This window comes from Tursiops truncatus, chromosome 4, assembly GCF_011762595.2.
Source record: "Tursiops truncatus isolate mTurTru1 chromosome 4, mTurTru1.mat.Y, whole genome shotgun sequence".
NCBI classification, from domain to species: Eukaryota; Metazoa; Chordata; class Mammalia; order Artiodactyla; family Delphinidae; genus Tursiops; species Tursiops truncatus.
This window is the reverse complement of record NC_047037.1, coordinates 39,307,422-39,330,422: the sequence shown is the minus strand read 5'-3', so window position 1 is coordinate 39,330,422 and position 23,001 is coordinate 39,307,422. Positions and strand designations below refer to the sequence as shown.

The following is a 23,001-nucleotide window of genomic DNA, read 5'->3' as shown; positions in this document are numbered from 1 at the left end:
TTAGTACTAAGAAAGTACTAAAGATCGTTCCCCTCCTCTACCCCCTACATCTTTTCTTGGCATAAGTGATTCTCTCATAAGTACTATCTAGAGACAAGTGATAAATCATGTCCTCTTGAAAGTTGGTCCCCAGTGGTGATGAATTTTTTTTGCACCCTCCCTAAAGAAGCGCTCAGCACATAGACTTGTAGTCCAGACCCTTTCCAGAAGGAGCTGTACCACCGCTATCTGGATGGCTTATGCCGGCTTAAAATACCTGCTGTTTTCCTGACATGTGAACTGATCTTCGATGTTTTCTAGAGCTTTGCTACTCAAAGTGTGTCCTCCGACCAGAGCATCCACATCACCTGGGAGCGGACTGCAAGTGCAAATGCTCAGCTCTCACCCCAGACCTACTGAATCAAAAAAGGCACTTTTAAAAGAGCGCTAGGAGTTTTTGAGTGTGCTTTAAATTTTAGAAGCACAGCTCTAGACCTTGAAAACATTCATTATAAGAGATTATATTATTTTAGATCATATTTCTAGGCATGGTGGCAACATCTTGACTTTAGATGCCTGGGATCAACGCTGTAATTAATTTCACTTCCAAGAGGTCCAAATGAATGCAGGAAAGGAAAAAACAAAACAAAACACGACCTCAAAAGGCTTGAGCTGAACATAACGTTTGGTGGTTTTGTAGTAGCTACGCACAAACAAGGGGATAACAGTCACTCATGTCTTTCCTACAGAGAATTCTTCCTGGTTCCTTCCTCTGCTGCTGCCCTCTCTAAAATGAACTGTGCTGGCAAAACATGGGCCCAGATACTAATGCTTCCCCTTAGAAAATGTACACAGAGCCACTTACAGTCCCTGAGGTTGAAAGGGCCTCTGCTCACCCCCCTGCCCTGAAATTCAAGGACTAGAACAGAGAGCTTCAGTTTCCTGTCAAGCCCTGATCTGAACTGCAAGGTGCATTGCTCACGTGAGCTAATGCTTTTAAATGATCATTATCGGTCACTGGTGGAAATTATTGACTGTGAGAACACCGACCGCATTACTGGGAAATCACTTATGCATTGTCAAAAGATTTTCCTATTCCTATTGATGGAAACTATTTCATCCTGATTAACCCTTCAGCATCCTACCGCCTTTCCTTCCACCTTAATATCCAAATTCCATGCGCTATACAAACTGACACCTGACTTATAACCTCTTTTCAAATAAACTATTTTCTTCGGTGCAATGTTCGTCTAAATTTGCTTTGCTTTTCAATTAAGGTATACCGATAGCTAGATAAACCACGAACATATGCGTGCAATTTTGCAATGGACTTTTCAGTGTAGGTTTCAAAAGTTAAACTAATGGCATTGGGAGCATGGAGTGGAGGAGGTGAAAGTGTTGGGAGGAGACAGAGTGCCAGTCGTTGACCCACATCAGAAAAACTGAGGACCACAGACATGAAGCTTTCTGCCCAGCTGAAGACCTGAGTACAAGAGACTCAACTGCAGTCGCTTGGATGACGGCGGCACGGCTTCCGAGGGAGACCAGGATTAATGCCCTCATTATGTTTTTCTGTGTTCTTAGCATTCTTTCCCCCTTAATGGCTCTCCTACGCTGATTGTCACTAGGCCTTCGGATGGCTGTTTTCTTCTGAATTCAAGCAATTTTGTCAAAGTACTTTCTATTTCAGGAAGCTTGGTAATTTCTGATGCTTCTAGATAGTGCCCAGGGGAATACTAAGTACACCAAGATTTCCAATTTTCCCTTGGTATAGAGAATAGAAATAAGTAATAGAATACGGCGCTATGGATGTCGAGCTTCTGCATGTGAAATCTTAGTTTACGATCGTGTGTGTGTGCGCGTGTGTGTGTGTGCGAAGGTGGGGTCTCTACTCTCCAAAAATCATGCATGCGCTGATATATATCATAGTGATGTTTCCATTTCCTTCCCCTCCTCTATCCCCAGCCCCTTTCCAAGAGAAAATACTAGACTTTTGGCTTAAAATATGCATATGCACATTTATTTCTTAAAATCGCTTGATGTCTAAAACGTGATGTTTGAGGCCCCCAGTGCTACTTTAAATAGGAATGATGTGCTTGTGCTAAATTTCTATTTCAGATCAGGCCCATGCTGAAATCCTGTTAAGATGATTTCCCCCCCGCATTTGGGCACCTATCACTGTGCTCCTTTTGTGGTAAAAAATATACAACATTAGATTTTCAGATATACAGCCTAAAAACAAGTGCAGACGAGTTTACATCCAGAACTATTTTCTTAATTTTTAAGGTGATGGATATGTTACTCTCTCCTCAGACAAACACACTGTATCTCAACAAGGCAAAACACAACTATACCCCAACCAGGCAAAACAATGAAAACAAAGAATTCTTCAGCACTTAACTATGGGGAAAAAAATTTCCCAATCAAATAAAAATCTATAGAACAAGATGGAAAAATAACTTCATTGGACTTTAACTTTATTTATTTATTTTTCATTGAACTTATATTTAAAAGCCTGTATCAAACAGTGCACTAAATGCTTTGAAATCCCCCTCTCCATTAGGTCAATATATTTTTTCCCTGCTCTGGATGAAACCAGGCTTAAATTGAGTGGAATCTTAAATGCAGTCAAATTTGATACCTTGTTTTCTCATTCACAGGAAGAGGGACTTGGGAAATGAGCCCTCCCTTGCCCTGGTGTCAACAGGGACAGACTATATTTCCTTTCTTTTGTTAACCATGAAATAACCCACTAGAATCTGGGCATGAAGGGCTGTTTACTACTTTCTCCAGCAAGAATTTTTAATGTACTATTTAAACTGAGGTAACCCCTAGTTTTATCATTTGAGACCAATATAGGACATCTTTTATTTTATGTGCTGGGTATGACACTTCAGTTGGGCTGAAACATTTTGTCCAAGAGGTATTTGGTGTTTCAGGAGCCAGTAAAATTATCCCTCTATATGGTAAAAAGATTTCTGAAAACTTTGCAAAATTCAATATATTAAGAAAGGTGGCTTGAGGATGAGTATTTGCCTCAACTGACCACAGGTATTTTGAAAAAGCACTTGGGGATGGACCATGAGGTTCACCTTGGAAACATTCTCTTGGTGAAGGAGAGGTAGGTATGGAGGTGTGTTCTTAATGCATTGTCTCTGGGAAGCGGGGGTGTCTGTCTCTTTCATTTTCTTCTTTGCACTGTGTCTCCCATCTCGGCAGATGGGTTGCTGGCAACTGGGCAAGAGGCTCGTAAGCCAGCTATAAGGAATACCAGGATCAGCTTCCCCAACTCCCCGTTGCAGTGCACAGATCTGAGCTTCTCTCTGGTATTTTGATGCAAAATCCTCGTCCTGGGGACTCGGAACAGCACCAACTGCAGAAGATGCGATTCAGTCCAACACACGTTTATTGAACACATACTCCGTTTGCAGGGCAGGAAATGAAAATCAGGTCTTTGTTCTCAAGAAGCCTGTTGTCTAATGGGGGAGACAGACTTATATGTCACTAGCTGTAAATGGGTTCTAACAGAAGTAAAAGCAAAATGCACTGAGAAGGAGAAAGCTTCCTGAAGGAGGTGACATTTGAGCCTCAGAGTACATCAGCTTGCAACAGGTAGAAGCAGGTGTGTGTGTGGCAGACTTTGTAGGCTGAGGCATCACAGCAAAGAAAAAGGACTGATGGCAATTTGGGGGCAGGAGTATAGGGCTTGGAGGGAGGAGTGTTTCTGCCCAGGGTTCTGATCATGGTTAGGCCTTGACTGCCATACAAAGGGGTTGGAAATTTATCCTAAAGAAAATGCGGAAGCGTCAAAGATTTCTCCTCTGCTTTTTCAAGACCAGGTGTGTATTTGAAGAAGAGTTTCTTTATGCTCCCAAGGGAGGAAAAGGACGAGAGTCATTCACGTACCATTTTACTTTCTTTCTCCTCCATTCCTATGGTAGCTAAGAACGTGAGGGTGTGGTTTATATCTGGGGTGGTGATAAGGGAACTTAAGCAATGGAAAGAAAGGGATAAAAGCGTGTCACTGGCTTTCCATTCACATCAATCTCCAAAATTAACTGCAGGGAGAGAGGAGAAAATATTCGGGAGTTTTTAAGCAAAATGGACCCTTTGACCTAAGCGTGTACTTTCAAGTTAATGATATTTCAAAGCTTTCTATCAGAGATCGTTTAGAAGAGTCTGGCCTCTCGAAGGCTGCCAGGCCTGAAGCTGTGGGCAAGGCTCTTTCCTGAAGAGACTGGCTTCCTCCCAAGACTGGAAAATGGAGGTTGATAGCTCTATCCTTTAACACGGCTACGACTGAAAATGACAACACATGCCTCAGTAACCTCTGTGCTAATGTAAACCCTTGGAGGGAGGAAAGTACACGAAGATGATGACAATGTGAGAACCTTTAAAAACAAAACAACCATGAAAAATTCTGCCTGAGAATTTCTCTCTGATCATCCCTCCTTGGATTAAGTCGTTCACAGCACAGTGCATCCACCCACCTCAAGCAGTGGTTTTCAAGCTCTTGGAAGCAGTGAAACTCTTTTTTTCAAAACAGTCATCTATTTGGAAAAGCAATACATGAGAATCAGCTATACTTCTACATATTAGTAATAAATAATTGGGAAGTGAAGTGATGCATGGTTTTCCTGGGCCCTTTATGTGCATGGGAGAAGATGGCTCTTAATTCATGGTAACTGACTTGCTTATGCAGAAAGGTGGCCTCTGGCAGGGACCTGCCAACTCTCATGCCAGGATGTTAACTAGGAAAAATCCCATTTCACAGATGAGAAAAGTAACAAGAATTAAGGGGATAATTGGACCCACAATCACTGAAACCGGGGCAGATTAATGGTAGGAGGTTAGAATAGGAATAGGATTGAAAGTCACCCCAATGGCCATCAAAATGTAACAAACCACAATGCTATAGAATGTTTACAGTGTCTTTCTTCTTAGTCAATTTTATATACAGTAGGCACACCCATCCATTTTATTTGAGAGCTTGTTCTTAGCACTGGGAGAGCAGATTGACACAAACCTAAAAATCCCTGCCCTCATGGAGCTTCCATGGAGAGAGGGAAACAGAAAATAGACAAATGAGTAAAAGTCTGATGGCTGGTAATGAATGCCAAATATAAAAATAAAGTGTAATAGAAATATTGGGATAGAACTGGGGAGTTGGAAGTTGACATAGTAAGTCCAGAGAAGGCCTTCACAAGAAGGTGACATTTGAGCAAAGATCTGAAGAAAGTGAGAGAGAAAGCCATGGAGGTTACCCACAGGACAAATATAGGATGCCCGCGTGAATCTGAATTTCACGTAAACAGTGAACAATTTTTTAATATAAACATGCCCCAAACACTGCAGATCATTTGCTAAATCTGCAACTCTACACAGGGTACCCGGAGGAAGCACATGTCAGGCAGGAGGGGCAGCAAGTGCAGGGCCAGGCCAGCATGGGGGGAGGGGAGGAAGGGACGGAGGGAGGGGGACGTGGGAGAGGACTCTGAAAGGCATCAGGGGTGAAGTGATGTGGGGCCCTGGGAGGACATGGGCTTTTATGTCGAGGAGGAGAATTTTGAGATGGGTGACAGGCTCTGACTTAGGTCTTAAAAGATCATTTTGGATACTTGTTGAAAACAGACTATGGAATGGGGGCAAGGGCAGAAGCAGCCCCAGTTAGGAGGCCGTTACTGCTGCTGATGGTAACAAGAGTAATAACAACATGTATCTAGACACGTGCACCAAAATGCCCAAGTAAGTTTGAGGGGAATGGCCTCCGAAGCCCCCTTCCTGGGCTCTCCATTAAGAAACCTTGGTACACATCGATGGAGGAAAGAAATCAGCCCTACAAATAAATTCCTTCTACTAAGATGCTAACCTTGAGGAATTTGCTTTAACCACTGCATTATCATCCTTAAGAATAAGTAAATAAATAAATAAAGCCTTCATCAGAAAAGGGGAAGTTTCTGAAAAACATCAAACTGTCGATATCACCAGTGACCGTGACAACATCAAGCCAAGAACTTAGAGACACCGCCCTTGCTGAATCCAAACGCACACGGTGCCCAGTGGGTTCTAAAACTAAGGTTTCTAAGTAGGATTGAGACATGGCTTCAAGGTTAATGTTTTTGTTTATGCTGAGTTATGAATAAAGGGAGAGCATTTCAAAAGAACATACACATGAAGATAGTCCTATAAAACTCCATGGAGACGCAGAATCTACTGCCTATTATTATCTGCCGAATGCATGTAATTTTATTGTGAAAATAAGCAATAAATACTTCAAAACTATCGAACACATAATGACTGTTATATGTTGTAGTTCATAGAAAATAAAATCAATGTGTCTTCCTCTGGAAGCAGTAGGCTAAAAAATCTCTCCTCTCCAGAGGAAATTGCTGATATCTGACCAATTTTTGACTTGTAAAACCAGTGATTCCACGTTCAACCTAATGAAAAGATATAGGGAATAATCTTATAGTATCTTGCCTTTCAAAAATTAAATTACATAGCATCTCTGAAAACTGAGCAGAAAAATGATCTTAATTATTATAGTAATTTAATCACCTGTAGCCATGCCATAAGTAGGTTAGGCTCTCCCTGGATGTTGACACTACGCTCCCAAACTGTATTCTGTGTAAGTTTTGGTTGTTTCCTCAGATCATGACCCTTTTCTCTTGGAAAGAATTCCTACGAAGTACCATCTTGATATTTAGGATCTATGGCCCTAAATGTACTATAAAATAAAAATACTATAAGACAAGTCTACAGTTACAACATTCCAATTATTAAGCAGAGCAAATGTGGATAAATACACTTTCTAGGCACACATTACTTAGCTGAGAAACGACTGCCTTGAGTCTTGTGAGATGTACTCTCCTGCCTGCATATAGTCACCACTGTGAAACCCGACCTTATGAGAAACACCTGCTGGTCTCAGGTAACCTACCTCACACAAGGAAGAGGCATTGTTAGACTAGAGAAATGGTCCCTTAGAGCTTCTAAACTCGGTCAGTTGAGTGATACCCTGATATTAACTATCCAGGACTTGGACTAGCCATGCTTGCTGCTGCAAAGAGCAATTTCTCTGAGAACATTCTCGTTGTCTGTTGACAACGAGGATACTTTCAATGTTGCCTCCACAGTCCAGTCACGCTCTAGAACTGGTCTTCTGAAATCATCTGTGTTTACTTCAACACTCCAGAGAGCAAATTAGCACACAGATGAGTATGTATTACTAGAAATGTTCTATTTGGAGTTTTTTATGCATGTTGGTACCTTAATTCTTATTTACTAGTCATTTAAAACAACACACTAGTAAAAATAAGTTTGGAGAGACATACAAGAGCAACTTTAAACGTCAAGTGCATGCCAGCTAATTTTTGAAAATTCTTAGATTCTTAGATTTATATAATTTCCTTCAAGACAATCCTAAAAACTGTATGTGAAGCAAGTCGCAACCCTATGCAATGAGCAAAAATCGTATTTTTCATTGTTATCTACGTGAAATTCCAGATAGATTTTCCTTCTCCAAAGCGCCTGAAATTCAATTACAGTTCAAAGCAGTTCGTCTCATTTGCACAGACATACAGAATGTGCAAAGCACAGATCACCTCAGTGGATTTCACATATGCTTTAAAGGCCAAAGAAGCAGTGTTTTCTGCCCCATTACTCCCCAGAAAATCTAATTACAATTCAGATACTGTATGCGATGAAGGCCAGCAGTGGAGGATAGCAAAATCCCTTGAAAATCCGGAAAGAGGCAACCTGCTGCTTTGGAAGAGGAAGGCCTCCTCTCCCAAAGGATGCCGGCCTCACAATCAGGCTTTAAATCTTACCTGATACGAACAGTTCTCCTGATGTACCATCTCAGTGCATCCTAGGGCGCAGACCCCAAACAGGACTGCTCAGCGAAGCTGCGGAGGGAAAGCGCGGAGCATCCGCTGGCGGAGAGCAAGCCCTGGGAAGGCAGGGGCTCCCCGCAGATTAAAATGGATGCTGTTTCGCTGATCAACCTGCGCAGTGGCACTGCCTGTGCCGGGAAGCGCGCAGCGAGCCGAGCTGCTCTCCTCGGAAAGCAGCAGTGAGGCTTACAAACATGGAGCTAGGACCGGGCTGGGGGAGGGGGCGCGCTCATCACTGGCACAATCAGCCAATTATATTATAGGCACAAAGGAAAGGATCAGTCTGGGGCTGGTGTGACCTTCTGGTGCTTTATGAAGGCAGTTAACTGATGTGGAAACATTCTAGTCCTCATTAAAGGGAAAAAGGCCGGCGAGAGAGAAAGAGAGAGACAGACACAAATCAATGTTGCAGTTGAACATTTCTAACCTCCGGCACCATCCTTCCTGCCCACAGATGCTGCCTGCATGGTGCTTATGAAACGAGAGGCCTTAAGGATCATTTCATAACTTTTAACAGGCGAAAGGGAAAACAATCCATTCTGAATATTGACACTGAAGGGATGTTCTCTGTGTTGAGTGTCTGAAATGTTTGTCAACTTTATGACTAAAAGGAGGGCCTTCACTCTTTAAAAAAAATATATTATTTTGTAATTCTTTTGATTTCCCACTTCTTTTTGGCTCTTATCAGCATGCTTTTTAAGTCAAACAGAAATAAGATGAAATAATTTTCCTATAATTTTTTAGGGAGGTAGCTTATTAAAGTATTAAAGTCAGTATAATTAATTCATTTCATGAAAATGAAACTAAACTGCAAGGTTTTTTTTGACAGTAAGGCCATATATGTATATGGCCCAATGCTGTGACTTGAATATATAGACACCCCCAATATATCACAATATGATTGTAGAGACTGACCATTTCACCTAAGAGACAGTAATGGAAAGGATTCTGGGCTTTCAGATAGTAATCAAAGGACATACAAGTTGGACCATACATGTCTCTGGTAAAAAGAGTAGCCGATTTCTAAAATACTTCAGGGTGGTTCTAGGATTTTAGGATATAGAAAGAGGAACAACTAGGCTTATAAATTCGTGAAGCTAATTTAATGATAGATAATTTAAAAACTAAACACAATAAAATCTTCTTATCTATATTTCTTAGTCGCCATAGGGCAACTCATCTTGCTATTTCTTAATAAGATGGCTCTGAGCAAATCAATGATATTCAATAAAATCTTGACTGAATTTAAACCATCAAATAAAAAAATCAATAGAGATATTATTCTTAAGCTATTTTGGTATAGCTATATCTATCTATCTTCTTAAATAATCTTACTAATAACTGTAAAGTCTTCATTATGCTATTAATCGAGAAAAACAAGTACTTTTTGCCCGACGAATGGAATCAACATGTTTGACAAGTTTTCATATCAAGCTCGATCTTAAGGAACGCTGAGAGTTTGTGTGAGGAATATTTGGTGATATATTTTTAATTTTATAACATCTCTGCTTCTCGGAAAGAAACAAACCTATTTTTCTAAATATTCTTAATTTTCGTGATTTGAGATTCTGACATGAGAAAAGGTGGCCCTCTGAGTTCAACCCGAGACACGCTCACAAGCCTGGCTTCAGCTTCCTGTTTAGGACAGTGGAGAGGTGGCAGGAAAGGCCCAGCCGATGATCTCACAGGCTGGCATTTCAGCACTGGCCCAATGGGTTCAAAGGAAAAAGCACTCTGGACGTGCACCCTGCAAAGCTCACAGGCCTTCTCTCTGGAATCTAGGAGAGAGCTAGGCCACCTAACATGTGCAAGACTTTTGAGGCCTGTTCGTTGGAGGGTGGCACAATGAGAGCTTGATGAACAAAGCAGAAGCCTGAGCTAGATTATGAGTCTTCTTAAAAAGATGATGAAGAAAGGAGGACAGAAACTCTTCAGTGAAAGGAAATAACATGCAACATATCCCCATCCAAATTTCATCCCTCCTTATTGAGTAATCCCTACAGGACAGAGACAGAGACAGACTTCGCTGTGGAGTGCCTTGCTACACAACTGCCCAGATGAAGGCTCTGGAATCCGAAGTATGTGCAAGGAAAAGTAAGCCGAAGTAAAAGTTCCTTTTGCAAGGTAGCAAATAAGATCAGATGGAAATTTTATGCCGAACATAAAACACAATCTCAACTTTCCAAGACTGAACAGCTTTACTTGAAAGGCTGTTAAAACTTTATCCAAGTTACTACTTTGACAATCTACGACCTTAAGGCTTGGGAACATGATTTCAAGCTATACAAAGGTCTAAGAAGTTGCTTCCTGGACTCTGTTCTCTTCTGAAAACTGAAGGCTCTGGGATATATTACATAAACTCCTAAAGACATTTATCATGTGCTGTTTTTTTTTTTTAAAAAAAAAAGCCTAAACATGATCCCACTCTTCACAGTTGCTGTTCCATAAATAGTGGAAGTGACTCAGAGGTGGCTCTGGGGAGAACAGATTTCTGACAATTGTATCCTAAATCCTGTCAAAAAACCTCTCAAGAGGTATAAACAAGATAAGAAAAAAAAAAAAGGAATATGTCAAGCAAGCTTCCCTTTATAGTCATTCATTGGAAAGGACTTTGTGTTATAATTTAAACTATGATTTGCTAGTACAAAAAACTTTAAACAGAAACCAGCTGTTCCAAGAACATTTAAGCTAGAATTACTTACCAAGCTACAGTGACATTTGTTATTTTTGGACTAAAAAGTATTGATGAACTGTTTAAGTGTGATCTATGTAGCATAGAGATTATTTTTTCTTCTCAGCTTCTCTTCCCATAAAAAGTATTGGATTTCAGATTTACATGGGACCTCAAGAGATAAACTGTTATTTTCCAGATATGGAAACTGAGGCCTAAGAGACTTGTGACATGCCCAAGAACATAAATCCTCCAACAGCAGCAAAAAGGCCTCAAAGTAAGAGGAAAAAAGAAAAACAAACCCTCCACATTTTCTTTGTGAGTGTGTTCATATAAAAAATGCTAAACTGAGGGCCACTAGACTTGGAGAAATAAACCCCCTTTGACTGAGCCAATGTAGGCTGGCCTTGAAATCAAAATCCATCATAAGGTAAGAGGGAGGTTGCAGTGTGGTTCTACCTGAATCCGAATCCAAGGTATGTTTTCAAAGAAGAAACATTAGAGCATTTCCTCATTAAGCTAATGATCCTGTTTCTGCCACCAAGCAAACTATTATGTCTTTAAATCCAGAAAAACATTTTTGCATTTGTGGCAATTAATAGCAACAGAATGAAGATGGTCAACAGACACATGAAAAGATGCTCAACATCACTAATCATCAGGGAAATGCAAATCAAAACCATAATGAGATACCAGCTCACATCCATCAGAATGGCTGTCATCAAAAAGACAACACATAACAAGTGTTGGAGAGGATGTAGAGAAAAGGGAATCTTTGTGCACTGTTGGTGGGAATGTAGATTGGTGCAGCCACTATGGAAAACAGTATGGAGATTCCTCAAAAAAATTAAAAATAGAACTACCATATGATCCAGCAATTCCACTTCTGGGTATTTTCCCCAAGAAAACAAAAACACTAATTTGAAAAGATATATGCACCCCTATGTTCATTGCAGTATTATTTATAATAGCCAAGATATAGAAGCAACCTAAGTGTCCACCAACAGATGAATGGATAAAGGAAATGTGGCATATATATATTACTCAGCCTAAAAAAAAGACGGCACTCTCGTCATTTGCGACAACATGTTTAGACCTAGACGGTATTATGTTAAGTGAAATAAGTCAGACAGAGAAAGACAAATACTGCATGATTTCCACTGCAGTATTCCACCGTGGAATACTGCATAAATTCCACTTATATGTGGAATTTAAAAAACAAAACAAATGAACAAACGTAACGAAACAGAAACAGACTCATAGATACAGAGAACAAACAGGTGGTTGCCAGGGAGAGGGGGCGAGGGGTAAAAAGAAATAAAAGGTAACTATGTGAGGTAATGAATGCTAATTAGCTTGACTGTGGTGATCACTTCACAATGTATATTAATGTGAAACCATCACACTGTACACCTTAAACATATACAAATTTTGCCAATTATACCTCAAAAATGCTGAAAAAAAAGATTAAAATAAATGAAATTTTGAAATAGCAACAGAATGAAGGTTTTTTTTTGCGGGGGGTGGTAAATACAGTGGTTAAAAAGTCACATCTGCAGGTCATCTGAGAATACAGTTTCAAAAATGAATTACTGGGATCAGGGACTGACTTGGGAAGGGCATAGGGAACTTTCTGGCACAAGCTGTATGACTTGAAAGGGCCTGGTTTACAGAGGAGTATACATTTGTCAAAACTCATTGAATAATACATTTAAGATTTGTGCATTTCATTGTATGTAAAATTTACCTCAAAAGAATAAAAAAAGATCCAGTTAATGATATGCAGCTGAAGTATTTAGGGGATGTCTTAAGGATGTCTGCAACTCACTTTAAATGCATCAAATAAATGAGATGAATTGATGGATGGATAGATGGAAAGCTGTTGACAAAGGGAGTTTAGTAAAACAGTAATTGCAGAATCTGTATGGTGCATAAATGGAGATTCGCCTAAAAACTTTTCAGTTTGAAACAGTTTGTAATGAAATATTGGGGAAAAATGAAGTTATTGGGGGTGAGGAAGATGAGCAAGAAAGTCATTGTTTTAAGCAATAACTTTTAAGCTTTTCCTTAGGAATCTGTGGAAAGCAGGTAGACATTTTATATGGTGTTATGTTGTGCTTCTTTACCAGGCAAGGGAGGAAAAGGAATTATGAGGAAAATTAATCCTGTTCACATCAAAGGGAATGGGGTCCTTGAATAACCTGCCCAAAGAAGATCACAGTCTGCGTCACCAATGACGACAAACCTTAGAAAATGGCTTTACAGTTTACAAAGTACTTTCCCCAACATCTCCTTTTACTCTTACAACCTTGTGGTTGAAAGAAATTCCTATTATGTGCCACGTGAGGACGTGTTTCTGCCCCCAAGGAGTTTGGTAGGGGAAATAGGCAGTATACAAATGACGAATGAGTAAAGTGCTACCAAAGAGGTTTTTTTTTTTTTTTTTTTTTTGCAGTACGCGGGCCTCTCACTGTTGTGGCCTCTCCCGTTGTGGAGCACAGGCTCCAGACGCGCAGGCTCAGCGGCCATGGCTCACGGGCCCAGCCACTCCGCGGCATGTGGGATCTTCCCGGACCGGGGCACGAACCCGCGTCCCGGTTGGCAAGGATAGTTGGCAAGTTGGCGTGAGCCGACTGCCCAGCGTTGTTGGCTTTGAAGACACAGGAAGGATCACAAGCCCAGGAATGTGGGAGGCCTCTAGAAAAGGGAAAAGGCAAGAAAGTGGATTTTCCCTTAGAGCCTCCAGAAGGATTGCAGCCCTGCTGACACCCTGATTTTAGTTTGTGAGATTCATTAGGGATTTCTGACCTCCAGAACTATAGCTATAGGATGATAAATGTATATTGACTTAAGTCACTAAGTTTGGGGTGATCTTTTATAGCTACAATAGAAAACGACAATCCCCTTGGGTGAAAGCCAGCATTCAGAGGGCAAGAGGAAGCAAAGGGGGTGTGGCCGACAAGGTGAGAGGAGAAGGAAAACCAACAGAGTGAGGGGTCAAGGGGAGGGTGCTCCACGGCTTCAAATACCTCAGGGAAGCAGAAAAGACTAACAGGTGGAAAGGGAAACACAACCAAAAGCCGTAAGTTTTTTTTTTTTTTTTTTGCGGTACACGGGCCTCTCACTGTTGAGGCCTCTCCCGTTGCGGAGCACAGGCTCCGGACGAGCAGGCTCAGCGGCCATGGCTCACGGGCCCAGCCGCTCCGCGGCATGTGGGATCCTCCCGGACCGGGTCACGAACCCGTGTCCTCTCCATCGGCAGGCAGACTCTCAACCACTGCGCCACCAGGGAAGCCCAAGCCATAAGTTTTGACAACGAGGAAGTCATCAGTTTTCCTTGAGAGAATACTAGTGTGTTAGGGGTGGAAGCCGAGTTACAAGTGGTTAAGAAGTTGAGGGACTGTGTAGAGAGCAGTCGGTAAAGAAGGTTGTGGATGAATTAGAGCATTGGGGTGGTAGCTTGAGTGTATAATGGAAGCAGAGAGGTGGTTGGTCTTTAAGATAAGGAGATCCAAACGTCTGTGTGGGCATCAGGGAAGGAGCCAGGAAGAAGGGAGAAATTGACTATGGTGGGTGGGAAATAACTGGAAAGGCCAGGTCCTGGACAAGTTAGATCAGGATCACGTAACAGGGCTTCATTCAGCCTTGGAAATGAAGATATGGGCAGTGAAATTACAAAGGAATGTTGAGTAAAGAGGAGATTGTAGTGGAGACGGGGAAAGATGCAGGAGCACACGTGGGTGAGTATCTTTTATTTTATTTTTGTTTTGCTGTACGTGGGCCTCTCACTGTTGTGGCCTCTCCCGTTGCGGAGCACAGGCTCCAGACGCACAGGCTCAGTGGCCATGGCTCACGGGCCCAGCCGCTCCGCGGCATGTGGGATCTTCCCGGACCGGGGCACGAACCTGCGTCCCCTGCATCGGCAGGCGGACTCTCAACCACTGCACCACCAGGGAAGCCCGGGTGAGTATCTTGATTGGGTCCTTGAAGGAGGAAGGATGGCGAAGACCTCAAGGACTGGGAGGCTGGCTAGAATGGAATCAGAGAGGCGGACCAGTGTAGGGGAAGCTCGTCTAAGATATTTTGTAGAAGGTGTTGCTGTTATTACTTGAGAATATTCGAGTAATGCTGATTAATGCTATAGAAGAAAAACAAATGGGCTAGATGAAACTTATAAGCTGTGTTAAGTGTAGATAATGAATATGTAGTGGCTTGTCAGACACAAGTGAAATGCGCAAGATTTAGACGATGAGGCAGAGTTCATGAGATGTGAAGTATTAAAAAGTAAGTTAGAGGCTTCTCTGGTGGTGCAGTGGATAAGAATCTGCCTGACAATGCAGGGGACACAGGTTCCATCCCTGGTCCAGAAAGATCCCACGTGCTGCGGAGCAACTAAGCCCTGTGGGCCACAACGGCTGAGCCTGTGCGCTAGAGCCCGTGAGCCACAACTACTGAGCCTGTGTGCCACAACTACTGAGCCTGCGAGCCACCACTACTGAGCCCATGTGCCACAACTACCGAAGCCTGTGTGCCTAGAGCCCATGCTCCGCGACAAGAGAAGCCACTGCAACGAGAAGCCTGCGCGCTGCAATGAACAGTAGCCTCCGCTCGCCGCAACTAGAGAAAGCCTGCGTGCAGCAACGAAGACCCAATGTAGCCAAAAATAAATAAATAAAATAAAAATTAAAAAAAAAAAAGAAGTTAGTTAAATGGATGTGTTAGACCTAGATCAAGCTGAGCATAGAAAGGGATGGAAAGACTAAAGAAGCTTCTAATATTCATGACACACTAAATAACCCCTAGGCACTCAATATTCATTAGATGGTACACTGACTGCCCATTGGTGACACCCATTCTGGCCCTATGTGTTCTCTGCCCAAGAAATACAATTCCATAGCTGCTCATCAGGTGAGGGGGTAAGCTACAGAGGGAGCCTGAGGGACTTGCCCCTGTGTCTCTGATAAAGCAGGTTGTGTGTCATTGGCAGACACCTTCTATCTAATTGGGCTTCCCTTCTACAACCTCAAGACTGACTTGTAACCATATCATCAACAGGGAAGGTGGCTGTGGCAGAAAGGCTGGACATGTAAATACTGCATAACCCAAGACTCAGGTAGTGCGGTCCTTCACATTCCTGGACCATATCCCAAGTAGGATTCTGGCACCAATTCCAATTCATGTGGAGCTGGGGTTTTCCCTACATGAAAACACAGGTTCTTGGATACCAACTGGATGTCCTACAATTCAGCTCAGTTCTGACACTCTCTACCTGGAGATAGCATCAGATTCCACAGGTTGAGGACTCCCCACTTCACACGCCAACTGCGAGCCCAGGTTGTTACCTGTGCTCCTGACCAACAGGCTATAGATGGGAGGTTCCAACGAACCCCTCCTTGGGTTCCATTAATTTGCTAAAGCAGCTCACAGAACTCAAAGAAACATTTTGTTTATTAGATTACTGGTTTATTTTAAAAGGACATAGGAACAGCCAGATGGGAGAGATGCACAGTGCAAAGTATGGGGAAAGGCAAAGAGCTTTCATGCCCTCTCCCTGAGCATTCCACTCTCCCTAAAAGTGCTCACCAACCTGGAAGCTCTCTGAACCCTGTCCTTTTTGGATTTTTATGAAGGCTTCATTTCATAAGCGTGACTGATTAAATCACAGGCCACTGGCGACTGATTCAACCTCTAGCCCCTCTCTGAGGCCAGGGCGGTGGGACTGAAAATTCCAACTCTCTAATCCCTTGGTTGGCCCTTCAGGCAACTGGTCCCCATCCTGAGGTATGTTCAAAAGTCACCTGACTAACATAGCAAGAGACACCTTTATGGCACACTTAGGAAATTCCAAGGGTTTTAGGAGCTCTGCGCCAGAAGCAGGGATGAAGACCACATCACAATATCACACTAAGCATGGCAGCTCATCCCATCTCTTTCCCTTGCATCTTGATACAGATTTTAAATTGATTTAATCAGCTGTGATTTGAGTATCTTAATTTGTTCTGAGACTTCTTGGAGGAGTGCCTGGTAGTGGATTTGGGGGCTACCATTGCACCAAGGTCATTTCCCACGGAAAAGGATGCTTGGTATTTGTATTGTCCCACAGCTTCTTCCCACATAATCTGAGCCCCAGAAATGGGAAGAGAGAGGAGGGTAAAAATAGGTTGTAATTTCTTATCTTTATAACAAAATTACCTGAGAATCTTACAAGTGTATGTGTCAACTAATTTACTCAGAAGTTTTGACCATTCTGCGGACGGTTAAACCTGTGTGTGTCCTTTCAGATATTAAAAAACAGTTGCCCGAGTCAACTGTGAGTCAATGGCTGTCACTTTTTAAGTATTAGACTCTGCTTTTCAAGTGAAAACTAATGTACGAAACCATCAAAATTGTTTTTAATCAAAATAAAATTATTTTTCATTCCAATTGATATTATTTACTTATTAAATCCCTCCCAGGGAACATGAGGCTGTTTTGTTATACACAAACACTTGAAAACAGAATTTATAGAAGTCAGTTACAGTCTTATTCCGACTGTATTTTTACATTTATGTCTTTATTTTGTTTGTGCCACACCAAGAGAATCCTGTTTCGCACAGATAAGTGGTTGCAAATGGTAACAGTCCTTTATAATAGCTTATGCTGCAATCTCTGGATATTCTTCATTAAACATGTCCGGGAGCTTGAAAGCAAAGTCACTAGAAATTTATTTCAAAATTGGTTTACGAATAACATACAGCAACTGCTCACATTTCTTATTAAAAACAAGATAAGAAAAGACAGACTACCCAAACTGACAATACGTCATCAACCAGGAACCAGACCTCATTTGATACATTGGGCGTTCGCTTGTGATTTGCACAATCCACCTGTTAGGCTTGATGTGGAATGTGCCAAACAGATGTGCCGCCCCTAACCTGGCACTGAACCCAGCTGGGCCTCTTGGACAGCCCAGATCATTTTTCCCACCTGGACATGCACAGGCACGAACTTTCAGCAAGACCAGTACAGAGCCACCACCTCCATGGTCAATGACACATTTACAAGTTCAGTTTTGAGAACTGTAAAAGACTACTTAACCTGGCAGGACAAATTAATATGCTGATGTCGGAAAAGGGGGCAGAGAGAAGTTCTTTGCATAGATATGAGGGAATGAACCCCTACCATTTGGGCTGAAATGTTGTTATATGCTCCTCCCCACAGCTTTACGGGACAACTCTTCTCCAAATGCCCAGGGCCTCACAATCTTATTTGCATCTCTATTCTGAATTGCTTTCACCTCTCACAACTCTTTAGTTTCCAATTTGATTTTTTAGGAGCTGAGGTGTTTAGCAGTTCATATAATAGGTGCAAAGGAACCTCTAAAAATACCTCCAGCAGCTCTGGGTTTCTACACATAGTTTGAAACCTGATGCATCAGGCAGTGCTGTAGCCGTGGCCTCCCTCTCCCTCTAGAATATTGAGATGGTTTATATTTCAATAGAATCTGCCAAAGTGCTTGTTTATTGGACACAGTCTTGGTCCTCTCCACATAGTACTCTCTGGCCAGCCCAGTCCTCTCCACATAGCACTCTCTGGCCAGCCCTGACTGAAATTCACACACTGCAGAAAAATAGGAACTGACTCACAGATAAATTTGGGTGAAGTCCACATGGTTTCATCCCCAATTGTGCCAATGTTTAAGGACCATTTCTTTTAGTCTCCATTTAGTCTCTGGCTTTGTAGTCAGAGAAAGCAATGGCAGAAAAAATGAAAGGCAGTATAAACCTGCCAGGGCTAACACAAGAGTTTCCAAAGAAACATAAGTTGGTCTGTCAAGAGGGGCCAAGCCAGACCTCACAGTGTGTGTGTGTGTGTGTGTGTGTGTGTGTGTGTGTGTATAGTGGAAGAAGGGAGCACACCTCCCCTTCATCCCCACTGAGAGCCTTACCTACCAATATAAGTGCATTTAGCTAAAGCAACACATGAAATCCCTGACCACAAAAAAGGCTGTTTATCTCTCTCAGGTGGTGGTTCATTTAAAACCAGACTCAAGAGTATTAGGGAAGGGAACCGACCCTCATCTTGAAGAAAGGTGACCTCTAGTGGACAACTGTGTTTTGCAATCAGTTCAAACTATGAATAGGATTAGAGAACAAAAATAATGTTAAAAATATGCTCCATTGTCCTACAGACATTTCAATGATATTTTTAATACCAGTTATAAATATAAATACATAAGTCTTCATTAATAAAAGAGTATAAAAGTCACACTAATGCTAATATATCCAAAATTACAATCTAGGCCATCTTTGACGGTTCCGAAGCGGATGGAGCCTTGAACCAGGATTCATAGGCCTGGGTTCTGGGCTTGACTGTGCCTCTGACTAGATGTATTGTCTTGGGCAACTTCATATGGAAGAGCCTCTATTTCCTAATCTATAAAATGGGTTTATTCACAAACTATCATCTCCTTGTAACCCCCACTCTGCCTCCCTCTTTCAGGCTACCATATGGTTGTCCTTTAAAATCAAGTTTATTTTACATGATGAGGCTTCCAAATCAGCAACAACATCAACCACAAAACAAAATTAATACCACATTATATATCAGCACTTGGTAGGTCCACAAAAACCATCTGCTTTCAACTTAAGGTCTTTCCTAATATAAATGTAATGAAAGGCAATGATTTTCAACTTTTCGTTTTACATTGACTGTGGGAAAAAGTATTTCAAAACTTAAACACATAGATTATGAGTTTACTATGAAGTTTTAGTTTATTATGAAAGTTAGAGCTACTGTTTTCAAAAATTTATTTCATAGAAAACAAAAATAATGAAAAGAAGGGAAACATAATAATTCATGAGTATATATCTCTTCTGAAAACTACCTGTTCACCAATTGACATATATTCCTACTTTATCATTGAACACAGGTCAGAGGCATAATAATTAAGGATTAAACTCAACATAATCTCTAAGGAAGTATTAAAATTCTTTAGTGCTCTTTAAATCTTTTTTTCCCCCTCAATACAAGAGTAGTGTTGAAATGCAGCTAGTTATAATGGGACTTAGTACTGAAGAGCTTCCTCAGGTAAATTCTCTAACCAGCTTTCCCAGGGCCAGTTAAACAGCAATCTGGAATGGTTTTATAATCTTTCGCATTCTCGCACCTCAAAACAGGTGATTTTAGTTGCTAAAAGGCAGGAGACAAAACACTATTCTAAAAAGTATTTTGAAGTATAATAAAAATGTCAGAATGATATCATTAACTTGCTTTATCTTAAAGCTACTGAATTAAGAAAGTTTCTCATCTTCTAGAAATAAATTCTTTCACAATATAAAGGTTAGGGTTAGGAAATTGTGCTACTCCAAACAGTGGACAAGGCGTGAACTCGTTAAGGGTTAAGATCAGTTATGGGCTCAGAGAAAGACAAATATCATATGATATCACTTATATGTGGAATCTAAAAAAAAAGATATAAATGAACTTATTTCCAAAACAGATCACAGACATAGAAAACAAACTTATGATTACCAAAGGGGTGGGAGAGGGATAAATTAGGAGTTTGGGATTAACGGATACACACTACTATATATAAAATAGATAAACAACAAGGTCCTACTGTATAGCACAGGGAACTCTTCTCAATATCTTACAATAACCTATAATGGAAGAGAATGTAAACAAGAATATATATTTATATATATATGTATAACTGAATCACTTTACTGTACACTTGAAATTAACACAACATTGTAAATCAACTATATTTTATTTATTTATTTATTTATTTACTTTTTGGCTGTGTTGGGTCTTCATTTCTGCACGAGGGCTTTCTCTAGTTGTGGCAAGCGGGGGCCACACTTCATCGCGGTGCAAGGGCCTCTCACTATCGCGGCCTCTCTTGTTGCAGAGCACAGGCTCCAGACACGCAGGCTCAGTAGTTGTGGCTCACGGGCCTAGCTGCTCTGCGTCATGTGGGATCTTCCCAGACCAGGGCTCGAACCCGTGTCCCCTGCATTAGCAGGCAGATTCTCAACCACTGCGCCACCAGGGAAGCCCAATCAACTATATTTTAATAATTTTTTTTTTAAAAAGATCAGTCGTGGGTTATTCATAAGCAGTAAAGTTAATCTGCACATTAATCGCAAGTGTTCTAAAACTCCCTAATTTAACCAGTTTTCCTTTGGGAATAGCAAAGAGAGCCTCTTTCAGACACATAAGCTGGGTCAACAAAACATCCGCTGCTTGTAAGTGCTGGGGCTTTCTCATTATTTACTAAGAAAGCCAAGAGCGAAATTAGCAGTCCTTCTGCTGTCTGGTGCCTCCTAGGATACCTGTTTACCTCACTCCTCTCCCCTCTCTCCCCTCATCAGAGATGACGCTATAGGAAGGTAGAGGTCACTTGCTCTCATTCCTGCCCTTCAGTCAAAGAGCGGGAAGAAAAGGAAAATAAACACGATCCACTTTTGCCTAGACGCCCATGCTTCCTCTCCTCCTCTCATGGCCTCTGACCCCCAGTGTGACTTGAGGAATAGCAGCCCGCTGAAAAGGCTCACGTCTGCTTTGCAGACAGTGGCGGACGTTTATACGGATGGTTTAAGCTACTTAGGTCTTGTTTTGAGGGCTTTAAAATCAAATTCGTTTTCCAAAGGATGAAGTGATTTCTTCAGCACAGCTGTCACTACAACTGAGGCGATCAGACCTATGACCCTAATGTTAGATGGCATAAATTTATAAAACGTCACTTTAAAAGAAATTTAGCCTCGTTCACTCACGCAGCTGCCCCTGATTTGATAGTCTCCGTAGCTGCGTGCTTTCTCGATCTAGTTCCCAAGTTGTTATACAAAATTAAGCGCTGGCAGGCTTCCCTTCTGTGAATGAAAAATACTTCTAGAAACATAAGTCAGATTATGTCACATCTTGGCTTAAAACCCCTCAGTGGTTTCCCACAACATTTAGGCTGAAATCCTAAATCCCTAACGTTCCTTCTGCTCTACCCTCTAGCCTTCCTTTGTGCCTCTCACATTCTTGCTTACCTAGCTCTGGGCACACTAGCTGCCTCTCAGTTTCCGAGAAAAGCCAAGATCGCTGCTGCCTCAGGGACTTCTTACGAGGTGTTTCTCAACCTGGACGCCCCTCGCGGGAGTAACATCTCTGGCTTCAAGTTGGAGGCCTTTCCTTAGCCCCCAGGCTAAATAAGGACCTGCTTCAGGTTCACTTAGCTCGCTATGTTTTCTTTTCTTAGCGCTTACCACAATGTGTATCTGTTAATTTGTGGGATGTATAATGTTGATTTGCTCCACTAGACAGTATGCTTCATCCATCATGTCTACTGTTGTCCATCCAGCACCTAGCACAGTGCCAGGCATAGAGCTGGTGTCCAACAAATATTTGAAGAAATGAATGAATGAAATCTTTGAAGTTCTTTCATATCAGGCCTTGGGACCCAGGGCAGGACAGAGCCTGCCATCAGCGGCTCTTAGTTCATCACTGTGGCAAAGCCGGTCAAGTAGCCACTTCCTCATCTCAAGAGAGCAGGGGAAGCCTCACCTGCACAGCTAAGTGGGTGACGGCCAGTCTGTCAGCCGGGTGAGCCCTTCTGGCTGCACTTCCCTCCTCACTATGAACAGGCTCTGGCAGGCTGAGAGGGGCCCCTCACCTTGTAGATTTGCCTCAGGGACAGGACTGACTGTCAGTTGGACCTGAGGGCAAAAATAATCATTTATAGCTCCCCATGTAAGGTTAACGCACACTAAAGTGCATTCACTAGACTGGCGCCTCCAATTGAATCCAAAATTGTAAGAAAAAAGAAGGAAACAGCCTAGTGGGTTTTTTTCCTCCCTTCTCAATTTACCACCGGCAACTTGTACACCCCAAAACAAAGGATACTGATAAGAGTACGAAGTCAGAATTTTTTTTTTTTTAATTTTTTTTTTTTGCAGTACGCGGGCCTCTCACTGTTGTGGCCTCTCCTGTTGCGGAGCACAGGCTGCGGACGCGCAGGCTCAGCGGCCATGGCTCACGGGCCCAGCCACTCCGCGGCATGTGGGAACTTCCCGGACCAGGGCACGAACCCGTGTCCCCTGCATCGGCAGGCGGACTCTCAACCACTGCGTCACCAGGGAAGCCCCAGAATTCTTATATTTAAGGATGATAAAGAGTCCCAACTAGTTTTCTAACCAAAAGAATAAGATGCAAAATGACCAGTAGGAAGATGAACTGGGTTTGTGAAAGATCAACATTTAAATATCTGCCTGCCTTCCATGGAGATTCAGGGTGGGAACAAAAAGGCATTAAAAAGAAAAAAATTAGCACATGTATTTTCTTAGAGGAAAACAAACAAAAATGACAGCTTAGAAACAAGCAACAAGCTACAATCTAGGCAGTGGTTTTCCAGAAAGTGTTCTACTGTTTGAAGAAGAAATGCTGGACGTGGCTTGAGTCTCTCTAATCCTCATGCGTGATCTCCATAGA

At 41.9% G+C, this 23,001-nt stretch overlaps 1 protein-coding gene across 7 annotated transcripts in view; it reads right to left on the bottom strand.

The window, feature by feature from the left end:
• Positions 1 to 23,001, bottom strand: part of SCHIP1 (schwannomin interacting protein 1) — a 125,603-nt gene that overhangs the window by 45,316 nt on the left and 57,286 nt on the right. Inside the window, exon 1 of one of the 7 annotated variants that reach the window (XM_073803856.1) lies at positions 7,809 to 8,006. The exons of the other annotated variants lie outside the window; for them this stretch is intronic. Coding sequence (XP_073659957.1) covers positions 7,809 to 7,838 — 30 coding nt within the window. The 5' untranslated portion in view covers positions 7,839 to 8,006. Of the gene's footprint in view, positions 1 to 7,808; positions 8,007 to 23,001 lie in introns of those variants that run through there. 7 annotated transcript variants of the gene reach the window in all.